The sequence below is a fragment of the Oncorhynchus mykiss genome, chromosome 15, assembly GCF_013265735.2.
Source record: "Oncorhynchus mykiss isolate Arlee chromosome 15, USDA_OmykA_1.1, whole genome shotgun sequence".
NCBI classification, from domain to species: Eukaryota; Metazoa; Chordata; class Actinopteri; order Salmoniformes; family Salmonidae; genus Oncorhynchus; species Oncorhynchus mykiss.
This window is the reverse complement of record NC_048579.1, coordinates 27,934,865-27,952,099: the sequence shown is the minus strand read 5'-3', so window position 1 is coordinate 27,952,099 and position 17,235 is coordinate 27,934,865. Positions and strand designations below refer to the sequence as shown.

Sequence of the window (17,235 nt, the reverse complement as noted above, 5' to 3'; positions counted from 1 at the left end):
TTTGGTATGGTCAGTTGGTTTAGGCTGCTCCTGCCAGCCTCTGTTTCGGTCAGGGGTAGCCAGTCTCTGAATGGAAGGTTTGAAGAGGCTGACAGCTTTTATCCAAAGCAACTTACAGTCATGCATGCATACATTTTAACGATTGCCGCAATGGGAATCGAACCAACAACCTGTGGTGTTGCAAGTGCCATGCTTTACCGACTGAGCGACAAATGTGTTGTCACTGAAGACCAAAAGTAATGTTTTCCTTGTAGGACCAAATATATTCTTCAATGAGCTACAGTTAAAATCATAGATCACTTTTAGCACACATTGAGATTTCAATAGCCTTTTATTTGGAATTTGGATTCCAAAGCAAATTGCAAGAAGTGTATCAAGAGGTCATAGTGCAACATTTATTATTTTATTTTGGTAACAGTTAATATAATGATATATTATGCATTGATTCAGAAGATCACACCGTAGCAAAGGAGAAAGATCAAATCTATCAACCCAGAGACTGCCATTCATCCCAACTGGTGAAAGACGAAGCGATGGCATGATAAGGTGAGCATTTCCTGTCACTTTTTCATCTCCAGTATCCCACTTCCTGGTCCTCTCCGCTTTGCACTGCAGATGTTGCAAAACTGGACTCCAGGAATCTGAAAGTGAAAAGCAAAAGCCATATTAGTCCCTAGTCTGCTGCTCTTATCTGAAAGTCCATATGGAGCTAGAAAGAGAAGGGGAGATGATGGAGTAGATACTTACTGTTCCAAGAGAAGGTAAACACTCCTTGTGGAACATGTGTCTGCAGTGGAAGACAGCCACACTGAAGTTCTGAGCCATATCTACAGCAAAAGGAGCAAATGCATTAATGGAAGTATAAGAATATTTTGAAGATTAATACACAACGCAGAGGATGAGAGGACTAAAAACTAGAGTACTAATGGTCAATAGCGAATTGTAAATAGGAGTTGGGTTTCAGTTCAACATCTGTTTGGGATCTGTGGAACGTCACTCCTGAACTCAGAGCGGCATGTGCCACAGTGTCATTGGTCTGTACATTAAGTCGGGGGCAGGATGCTTGTTATTTGGCCATTGGCCAAGTTGTACTACAAGGACTTCTGATTGGCAACCCCAGGCTAGGGTGGGGGGTTATAAATGGCATCCTGTTCCTTTGTTCGGTGGGGAAAAGCTGAGGACAGGGGAGACTGACATCTGATCATCTACCTCCCAGCATAACATCTTGATTTGTCCTCTCTGAATAAACCTTTTCTCCCCCTGATTTGCTTTGGAGTTTGTGCAATTTATGTTATTCTTCAATAACAAACAGATGTCTGAGACTAATTCAGCATTAAATAATCTAGTTCCACCCAGCAAGCCTCATCAGATGAGTTTATTAGCTAGAGCCATTACTGAATAGAGGTGTGTTGAACAGCTTAAAATATAATGATGGTAAGAAGCGTCCCAATTATGATACTGTAGTGTAGACACTGTATAACAATATAAAACATAATACTGTATAATGTTAAAGGTAACCCCACCTGATGGTAATATTGACGTGTGACAGGATTCACAGATGCTCCCTTCTGAAAAAGTCAACAATAACAAGGTTTAAGTCAATCTTAAGCAGTAAACATTAACACATATTCAATCTGACCATCTACCCACCATCCACTCGGACTCCTCTCATCTGAGACCTATGCATCTTTTGGAGCAGGGAGAGGGAGTCAGCCACTAAGATTTTCTTACAGCCCTCCCGCAGCAAGATCTGAGATACAGAGAAACAAATAAGAGAAGAGGTGAGGCTGGACTGTTCATCTGTTGTTACGGTGATATTCTAGGTGCAATATGTGATGGCTGATATTCTGACCTGCAGGTTGTAGTCATGTAGGATCTTGACTAGAGAATCTCGGAGGTTAGGAATCTCCATTCCCTCCTTTATGCGGTGGATGAGCAAGATGGGATCCACATGTGTCCCAATGTTATTAAGGAGACCAGTAATGAAGGCTTGAGAAAGAGGATACAAAGAGGAACTTAAAATGACAGTGATGGAAACACTATGTTGTAGACCTGCTTATTTAAACAAATCCAAGTCTAATTGAATTAGTCACATGCGCCGAATACAACAGGTGTAGTAGACCTTACAGTGAAATGCTTACTTAACAGCCCCTAACCAACAATGCAGTTAAAAAAAATAAGGGTAAAAAAAATAAAAGTAACAAGTAATTAAAGAGCAGCAGTAAAATAACAATAGCGAGACTATATACAGGGGGTACCGGTACAGAGTCAATGTGTGGGGGCACCAGTTAGTTGAGGTAATATGTACATGTAGGTAGAGTTATTAAAGTGACTATGCATAGATTATAACAACAGAGAGAAGCAGTGGTGTAAAAGAGGGGGAGAGACAATGCAAATAGTCTGGGTAGCCATTTGATTAGGTGTTCAGGAGTCTTATGGCTTGGGGGTAGAAGCAGTTTAGAAGCCTCTTGGACCTAGACTTGGCACTCCGGTACCGCTTGCCGTGCGGTAGCAGACAGAACAGTCTATGACTAGGGTGGCTGGAGTCTTTGCCAAATTTTTGGGCATGGTAGAGGTCCTGGGTGGCAGGAAGCTTGACCCAGTGATGTACTGGGTCATTCGCACCATCCTCTGTAGTGCCTTGCGGTCGGAGGCCGAGCAGTTGCCATACCAGGCAGTGATGCAACGGGATGCTCTCGATGGTGCAGCTGTAGAACCTTTTGAGGATCTGAGGATCCATGCCAAATCTTTTCAGTCTCCTGAGGGGGAATAGGTTTTGTTGTGCCCTCTTCACGACTGTCTTGGTGTGCTTGGACCACGTTAGTTTGAAAGTGCTTGTGTGTTCATGTGACTTACGTGGCTTATCAATAGAATAGGAGATGAGATCCTCCCACAGCTCAACATCATCCTGCTCCTTAGCAAACTCTATGGCCTTGTCCACATCCTCCAGTTCCTCCATGATCATCTGAAGGGCCCGTCTACAGTTCCCCATCCTGCCTATGAGGGGCAAGTAACAGTGGGTCAGTTTCCTCAGACCAAATGCAGTCAATTACCTGACTGGCTGGTGGTTTAGTTCAGCTTGCTTGCCCCCCCATTTATAAATGGCTTATTCATGAGCGTTACGAACATAAACTGTACGGGGACACTTACTGAGCAGGAAGACAGTCTCCTCCACAAAGTTTCTCTCCTGACAAATCTCCAGAGCCTGAAGGATTGTACACGTAAGATGATTCATCATGGTTCTAATATATCTGACATACTTGATAAGATCATATGAATGTCAACTCAAAGAAATGTACTTCATGGACATTTGTATTTGAGCGGGCAGTGTGAAAGTGTCTCTAAGTACCTTTTCTAGTGGGCAGTGGATGCTGTCCCTGAGGAATGGCAGCAGGTTGGGCCGATCATACTCAGCATACAGGCCAATTTGTCTCTCATGGTACCGCTGACCCTTGTGGTGGTCCCTCTTGAACAGTTTGTGTAAGTACTGAGGGAAGGGGAGGGGGGGGGGGGGGGGGGGGGGGGGGGGGGGGGGCTGCATTATTAAAGTCATACCATTTTCAAATCAAGATTATCACAGGAAACGAGAAACTTTAAAATCACGAAAATAACTCGACTAGTGAAAAAAAGTGTGGCTCACAATGTGTAGCAGCTCAGGTCTGTCCCGGAGTTCCTCCACTACTCTTTCGGTCTGTAGCACATCGAAGACAGAAACGTGGTTAGCAGTTTTTTTATATATATATATATTTATATATATATATATTTTTTTATATATATATATATATATATATATATATATATATATATATATATATATATATATATATATATATATATATATATAAATAATAATTCTATGAAAGATCAAGGGTAGCAAGGTATACATACCGATATTTTGTCTTCATTATCCAGGAGCATGTCGACAGCTTTCTGACAACACAAATAAACCCATTCTTCAGACAGGGATAAACACAAAGTGACTTATGACCTTTGTTGTCTTCCAATCCAAATGCATTAAGAGGTGTGCGAGGCACGATGACTCAAGGCAAAGGTTTTCCATGACTTTTGCACAGCTTAAAGCACTCCAAAGACAGACTTAAAAAATAAAAAAAAAAGGCAAGATGATATTACTATTCAAGTAAGGACAAGTATACACAACACAGCAATACAGGTGCAAGGTCCTATGATACAGCAAGGAGTTGACTTTTTCAAAAGATTATGCATGATGTTCCGGCTACCCACCTCTTTATCAAAGTCCATGAGGAGCACAATCTTGTCTTCTATGGAGGAGAAGAGGTTGTGTTTGTGGATCAGCTGGTAAACATCTTTATGCCTCAGTCTCAAGTAGATCTCCAGGGCTCGGTCATACCGCTGGTCATATGTATACCTGCATGGACATTACAAAGGCGCAGCTTAGTGGCACTTCAAACGCTCTCAATTTATTTAAACGGGAAATGGACATTGCAACAATCGAGAGGTTGTGATGTCAATCCAAATTGTGAAACCAGCGGAGAGTCACTCACAGTTCAGCCAGTGTGGTGAGCAGGGTGCTGTTCGTGGGGTCCTTCTTGAGGTGGTCGGCGACTGCCTGAACAACGGTCATGTTATTGTAGAGCTCTCCTGGCCACTCGCGGATCAACGTGGCAAAGCCCTTGGAGAGAGAGAGAGGTTGCAGAGAGAGGCTGTGTAAATGAGTTCATATTTGCTGCAACTATATTCGGTTCTTCTTGAGTACTTGATATAATACTACAACACGGCAGTAAGAATAACATCAGGAACAGGCAGACATACCTCATAGTCCGTCTTTAGAAACTCATTTAAGATCATCTCATATATGGCAGGTCTGAGACGCAGGTCCCCTCTGGGCAAGTATTGGCTGATGGCCTGGAGAGGCAGAGACCGGAGGAGAGGCGGGGAGGACAAAAGGAGACGAGAGAGAGTTATACGAGTATATATGGGGAGGAGAAAATGATAAAGAGATACTTACAACAACAGTTAATACTGAGGGCAACACAGAGTATTGTTACTTCTAAAAAAGTACTTAGTCTTTAATGCCATGATTTATCACTTTTTAGGGCCGGGATGACACCTGTGTCGCAATATTTCTTCCATGGCAAAAATGAAAACACGAAGCAGACCAAACTCTTTGGTTCTTTAAAACCTGCTGTATGTAAAATATTGTGTGCTCTAGCTTGGAAAATAAATACATGTGACTGGATGACAACATAATGATGTTTGTGTCCAACATTAGGGGTGTTTTCCTAAAGTTAAATCTGCTTTGGGTTTGATTTCCTTGCCACGATACTAGGGAGTATCACGAATACGGGTATTGTCCTGGACCTATCACAAGGTGGACTGACTCACCTTCAACTGCCCAATGGTTTTAAACCTGTACACCTCATTCTCCCAGAGTTCCATGTTTTTCCCCAGCACCTTCTGACACTTCCTGGATTGAAGCGAACGAGAGAGAGAACAAGAGAGAGAGAGAGAGAGAGAACGAGAGAGAGAGAACAATCACTTAATCTACTCCTTGTACTGGTATTTTGCAGAAGAAACACAACTGAAAGAACTAAAAGGCTGGTAGTACCTGGCAGCGGTGTCGTAGTCACCCTTCTCCACCAGGTGATTTATGTAGGCCATCCCAATTTTCTGATTAGAACAGAAGAGAAAGTCCATTAGGGAAAAAAACATGAGTAATGGACTGTGTCTTCTGCAACTTCATCAAGTGTTGCATCTTCTGTAGTTTCATCTTGTGTGTATCATGTGATTTCAACCAACTGAAAAGACAAAGGTTACTTTACTAACCTTTGCGTCGTTAATTTGCTAAAGCGGGTTGACTTATAGTGGGATCCGGTAAAATACATGTGTAGGTAAAATAGGAGCAAGAATAGAGAGTGAATAGCACTATTCAAGGTACGAATAAAACATGACCAATGCCTATACAGTACCTGGACTTCATGGCGTTTAACATTCTTGAAGCTGATCTCAGCAGCCATCAGAGCTTCCTGTATAATGCATTATTACCTGTTATAAGCACGCATATCTTCTAATGACTTATAAGGTTTATAATATGTATCTCAATGCAACACATTTCCTGAAAATCTGCTCTCAACTGATCACATGAGAAGATACTGTACAACGAAGCAAAAATATTGAAATCCTCATACCAAGTCTGCTTGATATCCTTGATCCTTAAAAACACTGACCTCATACTTCTTCTTGTCCAGCAGCCAGTCAATGTGGTCATCCTGGTCTCTCTCTTTGGCCACCACAATGTCTTTAGGGCTGATGATGTAGAAAAGGGATTCTCCCTCAGAATGTTCTGTTGACAACGAGGGTACAGGACAGAGCATGTGATCTATCCTGCAGAGTAGGTTAAAGTAGCTAGAATGTGGAAATGCAGACTGTCTCTCGGAGTAGTGCATGCCGGGGGGAGGTTTCTGACTGACTCACCCAGCCGGTAGTCTCGACACTCGTTCTCCTGGAAGTTGCGGACGGTCAGGGCGTCTGATGAGAGCTCCTCAAAGCCCTCTGGGAGAGGCTGGATGATGTCCAGACGAGGCCGCGCTCTAAACTCCTCCTCCTGATCAAATACACACACACACACGTAAACATGTCGACCAGATCAACATTTAAATATCATGTCTGTGACCACTTAAGCCATTCCATCACACAGTATCTAACCAAACAGTACCACGTGGTCAGAGTTTTCCTTCACAAAGTACAGGTTGACCAGCTGGTCTGCTAGAGGCGCCAGGCCACTGATGAAGAACTCGGTTTCAAACGCAGACACTGCAAGAGAGAAGCCCAAACGACTCCACATCACCTCCACATCCTGTTGCAGTAAAGCCCCACAAAACATGACGTTACATTAATACTGTGACTAGCATGCCCCGCCCTCACCAATTTCCACATAACGGCTAGGAAGGTCTCTCATCTCCGCGTGGTCCCTCTCCTTCACGGCACAGATCTTAACGGAGGAGCCCCAGCCGATGATGAGGGTGGAGTTGTCTTTCCAGCACAGACTGCATGGGTACATATCCGGCCGCAGGCTGACGTTATCCCGTGAGACGTTGGTGATTCGTTGTTTGGTGCTGATGTCATAGATTTTCACCCCCTGAAAGAGACCAAGACAAAAAAACAGAGTATATTCAGTCTTTGCATGTCTAAGGCACTTCGCATTTCATGTTTCTGACAGACATGTCAAGGTGTCTATTGAAAGATGACACGCTGTATGATGCAAAAAAAAAATAATAAAAAAATCATTCCAAACAGACACAATAAAAAGTCCACCATGTTTCTTGTAAAGCCCATGCATCTGAAGCTTTGACTGCTGTCCTTACCACATTGTTGGCCCAGGCGATGAGATTGGCCCTCCACTGGACGTTATTGATGGTGCCCTCCCCTTCGTGCAGAGTGGACGTCTTCCAACGGTTCAGCCAGTTCCTCTCATACAGAAGAAGCTTGGGAGAGCAACATAAAAAAAATAACATTTCGCATCAGGACCACGTGCCATTAATATCCAACTTACCACCATGGATTCAAGACAGGCACACGCGACCCGTGTCCTTAGAGCAGTGGTTTGAGGTTCTTGTATTTCCACCAACAGAGGGCAGTAGAGCACAGGGACAGGAGGACAGTCTGTTGTGTCAGTGGGTCTCCCAGAGTGGGAGGATTGTATTCAACTTGAGCTTTATCGTAAATATTAAGTAAAACAGACATTGTCTTTCAACGCCATCTTTACCTGATTCAACTAACTGATCAATGTTTATGTATGACATGATGTGAATAAATAACTGGAAGGGTAAACTAAAGATGGCATGAAAGATTGTGGTACAAGACTGACAAAATCAATTCTCGACAACTTCATTATTTCCGTAGGTTTGACGGCCTACGCGGTATTTCTCTGAATCACTGATTCTCGTCAATGGCTTTGAGACATAACGATGGCTGTAGTCCCTCTTTTCAGTCGGCTGTAGCTTCACCTCAGAGAAGGCCATATACATAAAAAGCATCTCTCAGTGTCACAGTCATACAGATGGATGTACAATAGCCTTTAGTTATTATGAACAGGGGGGGGGGGGGGGTTGCGGCGAGAGGGAGACAGCCCCGGCCTTTAATTCAACAGTCTGGAAATGTTAACAGTTCTCTCCACAAAGAGAGGATATGACAGACACTGGAAGAACTGTGGAGACAGAATTGAATTGCCTTTGACAGGATGTGGCTCCATTTGAGGCTTATTGATTTTCCTCACAGGGTGCTTTATGGAGGGTCTTGAGCACACGGAGAGAGAAGAAATCAGTACCAATTGTGAGAAAATGGAAAAATAACACTAACAATGAGCGTTTCATAAGCCGAGCAGCTTAAACACTTTTACCTTCTCCAGTGTTGTAGGTATTGTCATGACGTTGGCCTGGGGGTGTAGGTTTATGACAGTCATAAATACCTCTTCCCCCCTTTTTCCTCTCTCTACCCTACTGAAGTTACATTTGCAAAACACTCGGTTAACATAGAGGTTCTGGGAACATCAGAGGTTGGGGGGAAATTACCTATATTCTGGTAATCTGACCAATGGAACATATGCAGTGGTACTTAATGAATATGATGTCAGTTTGGTTGTCATCTGAGACATTCTCATCAATGATAAGATGACAAACTCTACAGTGGAAAGTCTACACATCAGAGTTATCAGATTCACATGGAATTGTTGTTCAATTTAAATGTTTGAATATGAAATTATTCGTGATGGGATGAAATGTGATTTAAGCTTCTAAAATTTGAGATTTGGGTTTTCATAAGATAGGGCTCTGCTCAATCAGTGGCCCGCCCCTGTGAAGGGACATGGGCTATAAAACTTTTCAAACACGCCCTCCTCTCCCTTCCTATATAAGCCCTTGACGACAATGTAACCTCCTGTTCCGAGGATGTAGGACGACGGTCCGATGTCGGAATGGTTCAGATAATAACTACAGAATGAAGCCAACATCAGCGTGAGCTTTGGTTGCGAATGGTATGAACTTTGAACTCTTATTCACTACAGAAGTGATACCACCTAGCCGTTGAGTTAGCAACAGCAGATGCAAACGAGGGTTAGGAAGAAACAGACAGAGTATCCCGTCTATCACACAACGACGTTACTACAACGTATCCAATTAACCACCAGAGACATTCTTCAAAGGACTCTGTTGGGCAACACGGCCTTCCATCTACCACCAACCTGTGTAATTCTGTGTGATTAGTTAGGTATTTAGTAAAGAAATAATTAAACCCAATTTTTTATTGCTGGTTCAACTTGTTAGCCAGGGTTCGTGCAGATAACCAAGAATGTACAACTTTCAGATGAGACTGAATTAAGATGACGATTAATATTGACTGCTATTGATGCAAAATATTACTAGGTCTTTAAGAGGTTATTCGGAAGATAACAGCTCTATAAATATTATTTTGTGGTGCCCCGACTCTCTAGTTAATTACATTTACATGATTAGCTCAATCAGGTAATATTGATGACGGAGAAATTATTTTATAGAATAGCATGTCATATCACTTAATCCAGCAAAGCCAAAGACAGGACAGTATGTATATAACTTTTTTCTCCAGTGTTGTTGGGGGGGATTGTCCCGTACTGTACAGATTTTTTTGTCTGTTGTGTCATTTGCACTAAGTGGTGTTGCGGCAGACTGCAGTCTTTGGCAATGGAAAGGGAACATTAGTACCTAACATAAAGTGTTTTCTGAATCTGAGACACATTTATGGGTATGTTAGAGAAGAGACTGCTGTGTCAGCCTACCCGGGACCCTAAGACTATGGGTCCTCCTGATAATGACATCTATTTGGTGTGCTTGTGAAGCACTGCCTTTCAAACACTGTTGAGCGAGCAGCACTTTGTGAAAATGGGCCGCTTGCCCCGGAGTGCACTCCAGACGAGAGACAGGGGAAAGTAGGAGGCTTTCACACCAGTCAACAAAGGCCTGTGTGTGCACAGCCATCAACCAAGCACAGGGGGGGGGGGTCAAGTGAATCTGTTTCACAAGAACAATTTTTGAAAAACAAAGGCTAATTTATGCTGAATATTTGTTAACTAAAACATGAATATAGAGTTCTGTCCACATTAGCTAATACGCAACAGTTTTCAACTACACTCCTGCTAACACTGTTGAGATGGGTTGTATACTGTACCCACATTGAAAAATCCCTTTCAATCTCACCTTGTTGCCTCCAGTGACAAATTGTTTGTAGTTTGAACTGCTGAACCGAGGGTGTAACGCCACCACCTGGAGAATATGGGAATTAGATCCATTTAGAACGCATACAAGTTATGGTGTGGGCTATTATTATACCACCCGGTACATATGCTCTCAACTTGTCATAAAAGTATGAAGTCAAAAGAATATTGAAATCTGCTTACTTTGACAGGACAGTCAAAGTTCTCATGGAAGCCTTCCCTTGTGTAGAGTCCAAACACTTGAACCTGCAATAAAGACATGATAGAATGACAAGAAAGGATGACAAGAAATGTTTTTCCAACTTGTTCCTCCAACCTAGTTACAGGGTTCATTGAATAGACCAGGGCCTTTGGCAAAATACATCTCTGTCCCTAATTAATGTCTGTCTGCAGCTGTCTGGGAGCAGTCTGAGAGTTACAGAGTCACTGTTGTGTATGAAGGGGGAGTTCTGGACAGTAAGACTTTGATTGGATCACTGATAGCCATCTGCCGGGTCACCAATTAGTGGACAGGTTGATTCACTGAACCCTCCGGTGCTTTGATACCAGGTTTTTACCACAGCCGCAGTTAGCGTAGCTACAGCAATATCTAATGCAACAATTATACTGTACCACAGCTCGACTGTCCACGAGTCAAAAAAAGGCAAACATAAACAACATCACGGCCTTTGCACTCTCCATCTTGAATCGCATAGATGATTCTGGATTATCTGAAAGGATTGACATGGATTAACGGCAAACTGAATTGGTCGAGGATGAACAACTGCGGTGGCGGCAATTTTAATTGTCGGCGCCACTTTCGGTGTCGACAAGATCTTGTTTTGCTGCTGGAGTGCGTGTGAGGGGGCGATATCAGAGAGCACATCTGGACTGCAGGATCCATGAAGGATGGTAATAATGATCAGGAGAGGAGAGATAACAACAAGGCAGAGAACACTGACAGGGTATCCATAGAGATCTGATGACTGACAGGCAGATGGATGGGAGAGTCGTTCCCCTCACAACACGAGCACGAACATGTGCTTGTTCAGAATCCCTAGAAATGTGTAGATTTATGAAAGTAAACAGGTATGAGGAAGACATAGCTTCTGGTTTGTAAATCCTCTTTGAGAAATTGGGCACAGATATCTAAATGACTTTTCTCCAGGTAACAGGTTCTATTAAATCCTAAATATGAATGATATGAGTTCATTAAATTGTATAATTGCATGGGATATGTGGAAAGTGATGTTGAATGTCAGAATGTGTCATGCATACCACCTAATGACGGTGCAGAAATCTAGGATGCATCCCAAATGGCATCCTATTCCCTATATCAGCGGTAGGCAATGCTTTTCCTGGAGTGCCACAGGATCTTGTTCCAACTAGGCACCACACCTGACCATCTGAGCTAATTGATCAGTTCAGTGATTGCCTAAATTCAACACACCTGATCTTCCAGATCGGGAAAAATCACAAACACGAAGTGCTTGCGGCACTCCAGGATCAGGGTTGCCTACCCCTGTCTTACATAGTGCACTACTTTTGACCAGAGCCCTGCGGGCTATATAGGAATAGGGTGCCATTTAGGACGCAGCCCTCCTTTATGGCCACCAGTTCTGAGCAGAGAGCTCTCACCTTGCCGTCCTCAGAGCAGATCCCAACATGCTCTCCGCTCTCATCTAGGCTGATCTGGTTGATCCTCACTGGACTCTGAGGAGAGACCACAACAACATTGACACTAAATGACTGGGAAAGTTCTGAGGCAGAGAGCAAGTGACTCTTTTGGGATTGTGTGGAGTACTTACAATTTCAAACTTCTGAGTCACATTGCCTTGGATGTCCAGAAGGAAAACTTTCCCAAAGTGAGTGCCCAGCGCAAGGAACTGAAATGGAATGAACCTGAGATTAATCTTTAAGACACCTGGGAACAATCCAAGATTTTAGCAAAAATGTTATACTGACGAAAGCTGTGGCAAGAGGATTAAAAATGCACCCTGTCTAGCGTAGCTGAGGGAGGCGGGTAGAGTGGGGTGGAATCCGTTTGCTCTGGGGCAAAAACTGTGAAATTACAGGGGGAGGGAAAACCCTATTTATTAAAGCAGACAGTGTGAAATGGTATTTTTGTCTCTCAAATTAAAAGGGTTAAACATAATAAATGCACTGTACATCTGGCTTCTCCTCGCGTCGCCAACAACCCAACCACCGCCTCTCCTGCCCACCGTAAAGCTATTATTTTCTACAGAGCAGAAACTGGTTCCCCATGTTTCCTGCTTCTGCCACGTATGAGAGTATGTGTGTGAGAGTGTGTTTTGAGTATGTGTGTGAGAGTGTGTTTGAGTATGTGTGTGAGAGTGTGTTTGAGTATGTGTGTGAGAGAGAGTGTGTGTGTGTGTAGGTCCGCTGGGACAAGAAATTATAAAAACTGGGTACCTTTTTGGCATTAGATTAAGTGTGCGCTTTTCCACCCAGGCCCAGCTTCAGACCCTCCCCCTAATCCCTCCCTCCCTCCCCAGGCCTGCGTGTGCAGTGAGCCCACCATGCTTCAGTGCAGTCTGTAATGAAATGCTTATATTTACAGGCACAGCTGAGCATGTCAGACAGAGCCCCTGCAATCTCCCCAAATAAAATAACCAAAAATAAATAAATAAAGGGGTCAACCTTGCGAGGCGGAGTGACTTTTAAAAGGATTTATCAGAACGGAATTGTTCAAATTAAATCCCAATTCAGGCACTTAAAATATGAGGCAACATCAGGCAATGCGGGGTGTTGGTGGTTTTGAAGGTGCTGGGGGTTGTCTGAGTCGGGGGTCTGTGTGACAGTGCAGGTACTGTAGCCGGCAAGAGGTACACAAGCACAAAAACACTGGTAAGAAAGAGAGTCAGATCAAATCTGGCATTTCAGCACAGCAATGTCTCGTCTCTCACTCTGACACACTTGCTTTTTTTTGTAGGATGAAAGAGGGAGAAAAAGGGGAAGAAAATCCTCAAAGTAAAAATAAATAAATGAAAATCAATAGTGGCTAATAAAACATCAGGTGAGCAGACAGAACCAGGTATGACTCGTCCTCTGTCCAGGCGTGCATGAGTGCACTCGGTGCCATGACGATTAGCCATCCAGCTCAGAGTGGCCCACTGAAAAATATCAACATTCAAAAAGAGAAGAGGGGAGCGAAAAGATGGATGAAATGGAACAAGGGAAAATGACAATGGCTGGTGGCCGCTAATGTGTGGTGGCCTGCCTCTCCATACTTTACAGAGAGAATGCCAATCAATGTTGAATATATATCAAATGTGCACAAACAATTACATTTGAAAATCTATTTTAGTTTAGCCTGAAGAGCCCTGGTTGGTTAGGATCTGTACCTTATCATGGACAGTCATACAGCTGGCAGCATCCTTTTGGAGAATTTCAGTCACCCCATTGGCCAATCGTTCATACTTCAGCTTAGGCTCCTCCACACTGTCCTCCTCCTAGTTTAAATAGGGATTTAGTTGAAACAATACAACATGATTCATCTATAATATACAGATTATTACACTGGCACAGATTCATGCATTTACCTTGCTGACAGGGAATAGGAATTTTGTATGGAATTTATAGAATTTCCATTCCCACTCCCTATCAGCAAGGTAGGGAATTCAATACATCTCATTCAAAATTCACTCCCTTATCAGCAAGGTAAATGATTCTAGATATACACAGTCACACAAATGCAAAGGTCAGTCAACTCTCCACCTGTAACCAGATCATCCAACCTCTCTACTGCCTGCTTCACACACTGTCCCAGGAACTGAAATGGATTACAGCCCTCCCTAGAATCCAGAGAATATGCACTGCTGCCATATTCTCCTGTGTACATTTGCGGTCACAGCCTGAATATTCCCCATAACCCAGTTTATAACCAATGCTGCACAGACTGTGGCCGCCTATATGGTGCATCAACACAAAACAAAGACTGCTTTTATGAGCACTATGGGAGAAGGTGAGGGCTGGCAATGTGTGGAGAGAATGTCATTTCCAAGAACCATCCTTTCCCACTCCACACCACACCATGTCTATTTCCTGTTTATTCCCATTGTGAAATTTCTAATGCATGGGCATTTGTCACGGTTTACAGAGCCATAACACAGAACAACAACAAACTCGTGCCCCATACAGAGACGACATGCACTGTTTTGCAGACTTTTGTTAGTGTGGTAAGTTTCCTTTTCTTTTTTTTTAGGCTGATGAGGCTCTACCACATGAACACATTTTTCAATTAATAAATATTCAGTAGGGCATGCTAAATTAGGAGTCTGACAGAAAATGTATATTTCAACAACCCACGAGGGGAGAAAATTGAGTGAACGGAGCATGGGCCAAGAGACTGGTGGGAGCATGTTACTTGGTTCCTATCTAGTAATCTCTGGCAAAGCCTTAAACACACCGGCTGCCCTCTCACTGCCTTCATCGAGTGTTGTCTGCTGACAACCCAGCGTCAGAGTCAGGCGAATAGCAAACGGGCAAGCTACAACACAATAACTAAATAAACAGGGCCTTGTAACAATTCAAAGGGGACATACAATCATGCAGTCCCAGGTGCTTTTTTGTTTGTTGTTGATGCCTGTCAGTGTTTGTGTGTTAAAGTAGTAGAGTGGATTCTGTTTGTGGACTGGTGATAGGGGGGCAGCAGACTTTTCATTTACTGGTTGAGATTTCCCCCCCCTCCCCTCCCCTTTTGGGGAGTAGGGATGGAATTGTTCAATGTACTGGCTATTCCTGACATTTCATTCTCTGTATCATTTAGAGACAGGCTGCTCGTCACCCTAGCAGTCTGGCATGCTATATTTGATTTAGCGCTTCACAGACACAAAATTAAAGGAGCTGGATGTTATAAAACATATCCAAAAAATCTAAATGTTTGTTGCAACAGTGTATTTCACAACTGCATGCATCTCTGACATAGTCAGACATGGTATATTCTGCTGTTGATCCAGACTTTTTTTTCACAACATGAAAACATCCAGAAAATTGCATGAGAACATTTCTCTAAATCTGCCGGGTTTTTTTTCTGTAAAATAAGAGGTTGTTGTATTATGTTTACAGGTTGGGATAGCATCAATGCAGGCAGCATAGAAGTTTGCTACAGTTACTTCAGCCTAAATTAATGAAATGTCTTATTGTTTGCACACAACACTTACCTCAGACTCATCTGTGGATTCTTCACTTGGTTTCCTGCCCTAAATTACACGTGTTTATTAATGAACAGGGGCAAGCCTTTACAATCTGCTAGAGCAAACTCATTACATACATAATAGAGCAAGAGTACAAGAGTGGCTAGCTAGGAAAATACTGTTAAGTGTTATGTTGTCTTTGTTTACATTGTTTAGCCATGTCCAGGCATTCTCGATTACAATGCATGATTGCACACGAGGTCGCAAATGCAATTAAACCATTTACATTTTTGAATTATTTCCTGGAAAACCGATACATGAAGATAAAGTCGATTGTCGAATTGACTGCAAAACATTGCTGTAATGTCAGACAGACAATATGAGGCTTACCTTCTCCTCTACTTCTGCCATGATGATTGGAAGAGAAAGCAAAACAGCGTTCTATTTGCAACTGTCCATTAGTCAATTTAGATATTGAGCTAATGTTGCTCAAAAGAAAACTGAACGAATTCACCAAATACCAGTGTATTCACAAAGCAGCCCCTTGTTGACAAACGTAACTGTGCCAGTCAAAAGAAAAAATCACATGACAGAAGACAGAAACCAGAAACGTGTGGCATTATGGGTCTCAGAGTTTTTTGTTGCCAAATGGACTGCACCTCCTCCAGTCTTTACTAGCCCAGTAGTTCTCAAACCTCGGCTCAGTGATCCCCAGCCATTCCATGTATTTAACCATTCCAGAGCTAGCACATTTGATCCATCTTGTCAACTAATTGTCAAGCCCTTGACTACTTGAATCAGGTGAGCTAGCTCATGGCTACAACACAACTGTGAAATGTCTGGGGGACTCGAAAAGTGGTTTGAGAACCACTGCATAGCCTACTGCAACCACATATTTGCTGCTGCTATTACTACAACATCTGTATGGCTGCTGCAATTCTTCTTCTTTTTCTTCTTCTTCTTCTTCTACTACTACTACTACTACTAAAAGAAGATGTAGTTCTTCCCCTGAGCAAGGCAGTTAACCCACTGTTCCCCGGCCGCCGAGACGTGGATGTCGATTATGGCAGCCCCCCACCTCTGATTCAGAGGGGTTGGGTTAAATGCGGAACAGACATTTCAGTTGAATGCATTCAGTTGTACAACTGAGTAGGTATCCCCCATTCCTTTAATTCTATAATACTGAAAATTGTCTAATACAAATAGTCATATATAGGGCTTAATTCCCCCAATGTATTAAACTAAAATACTTGTGCTCTGTAATGTCGAATACAGGTATGGGTGTGATATCAAGACTATCAGACTATCATTGGTCTTCCATCTTTCGAGGTGAGGAAGTGAAAACTTTACCTGTGTATGCTGTGGCTGTGGTATGCCTTTTTAACCTCTATATCACTAGGGCCCAACCCCTTAAATCGAGCTGCATCTTGGCAGAGATGGCTTTGCCTCTTACTTCTTCTATTCCACCGCATCACTAGAAGAGGGACCTGCTGGGAAACAATCAACACATTTCTCTCAGATCTGAGTGATTCTGGACAAATCAATACTCCATGCTGGTCTACTGTGAACACGAGAGGCTTTGGCCCTGCAGGTATCAGAGAAGGAACATTTGTTGTCACCTTGCCTTAAAAGCACCTCATAAGTACACATTTCCCTTTTATATTTCTATCCAGTTCTGGACATTTGTAGGCTGGCAAATCTGGGTTCTCCAAGGGTAGGCCTATCAATGTCTGTGTGTTGAGTCTATGTATACTGAACAAAGATATAAACACAACATGTAAAGTGTTGTTCCCATGATTTATGAGCTCAAGGAAAAGATCCCAGAACGTTTCCTTATGCACAAAAAGCTAATTTCTCTTAAATTCTGTGCAGAAA

At 42.8% G+C, this 17,235-nt stretch overlaps 1 protein-coding gene across 1 annotated transcript; it reads right to left on the bottom strand.

The window, feature by feature from the left end:
* Positions 1 to 312: 312 nt before the first annotated feature.
* On the bottom strand, positions 313 to 15,957 carry vps41 (VPS41 subunit of HOPS complex). Its single transcript, XM_021562937.2, has 28 exons — positions 15,751 to 15,957; positions 15,388 to 15,426; positions 13,570 to 13,677; positions 12,013 to 12,090; positions 11,843 to 11,917; positions 10,409 to 10,471; positions 10,209 to 10,274; positions 7,344 to 7,463; positions 6,904 to 7,117; positions 6,695 to 6,792; positions 6,454 to 6,583; positions 6,207 to 6,322; positions 5,949 to 6,005; positions 5,588 to 5,649; positions 5,365 to 5,446; positions 4,792 to 4,884; positions 4,524 to 4,651; positions 4,243 to 4,387; positions 3,889 to 3,930; positions 3,641 to 3,691; positions 3,350 to 3,487; positions 3,151 to 3,205; positions 2,857 to 2,997; positions 1,853 to 1,989; positions 1,651 to 1,750; positions 1,524 to 1,568; positions 748 to 827; positions 313 to 641 (listed from the first exon to the last, which is right to left on the bottom strand). The coding sequence occupies exons 1-28, from the start codon at positions 15,769 to 15,771 to the stop codon at positions 561 to 563; spliced, it is 2,565 nt and encodes an 854-aa protein (XP_021418612.2). The 5' UTR covers positions 15,772 to 15,957; the 3' UTR covers positions 313 to 560.
* Between the last annotated feature and the right edge of the window lie 1,278 nt (positions 15,958 to 17,235).

What these genes read in the sequence shown, in the direction of transcription:
- vps41 (XM_021562937.2), bottom strand. Translation starts at nt 15,771, where the DNA reads ATGGCAGAAGTAGAGGAGAAG. An exon ending in TTAAACGCCATGAAGTCCAG is followed by an intron (nt 5,650 to 5,948) that starts GTACTGTATAGG and finishes TGTTCTAATCAG; the next exon opens with AAAATTGGGATGGCCTACAT. An exon ending in GTTTACCTTCTCTTGGAACA is followed by an intron (nt 642 to 747) that starts GTAAGTATCTAC and finishes TTTCACTTTCAG; the next exon opens with ATTCCTGGAGTCCAGTTTTG.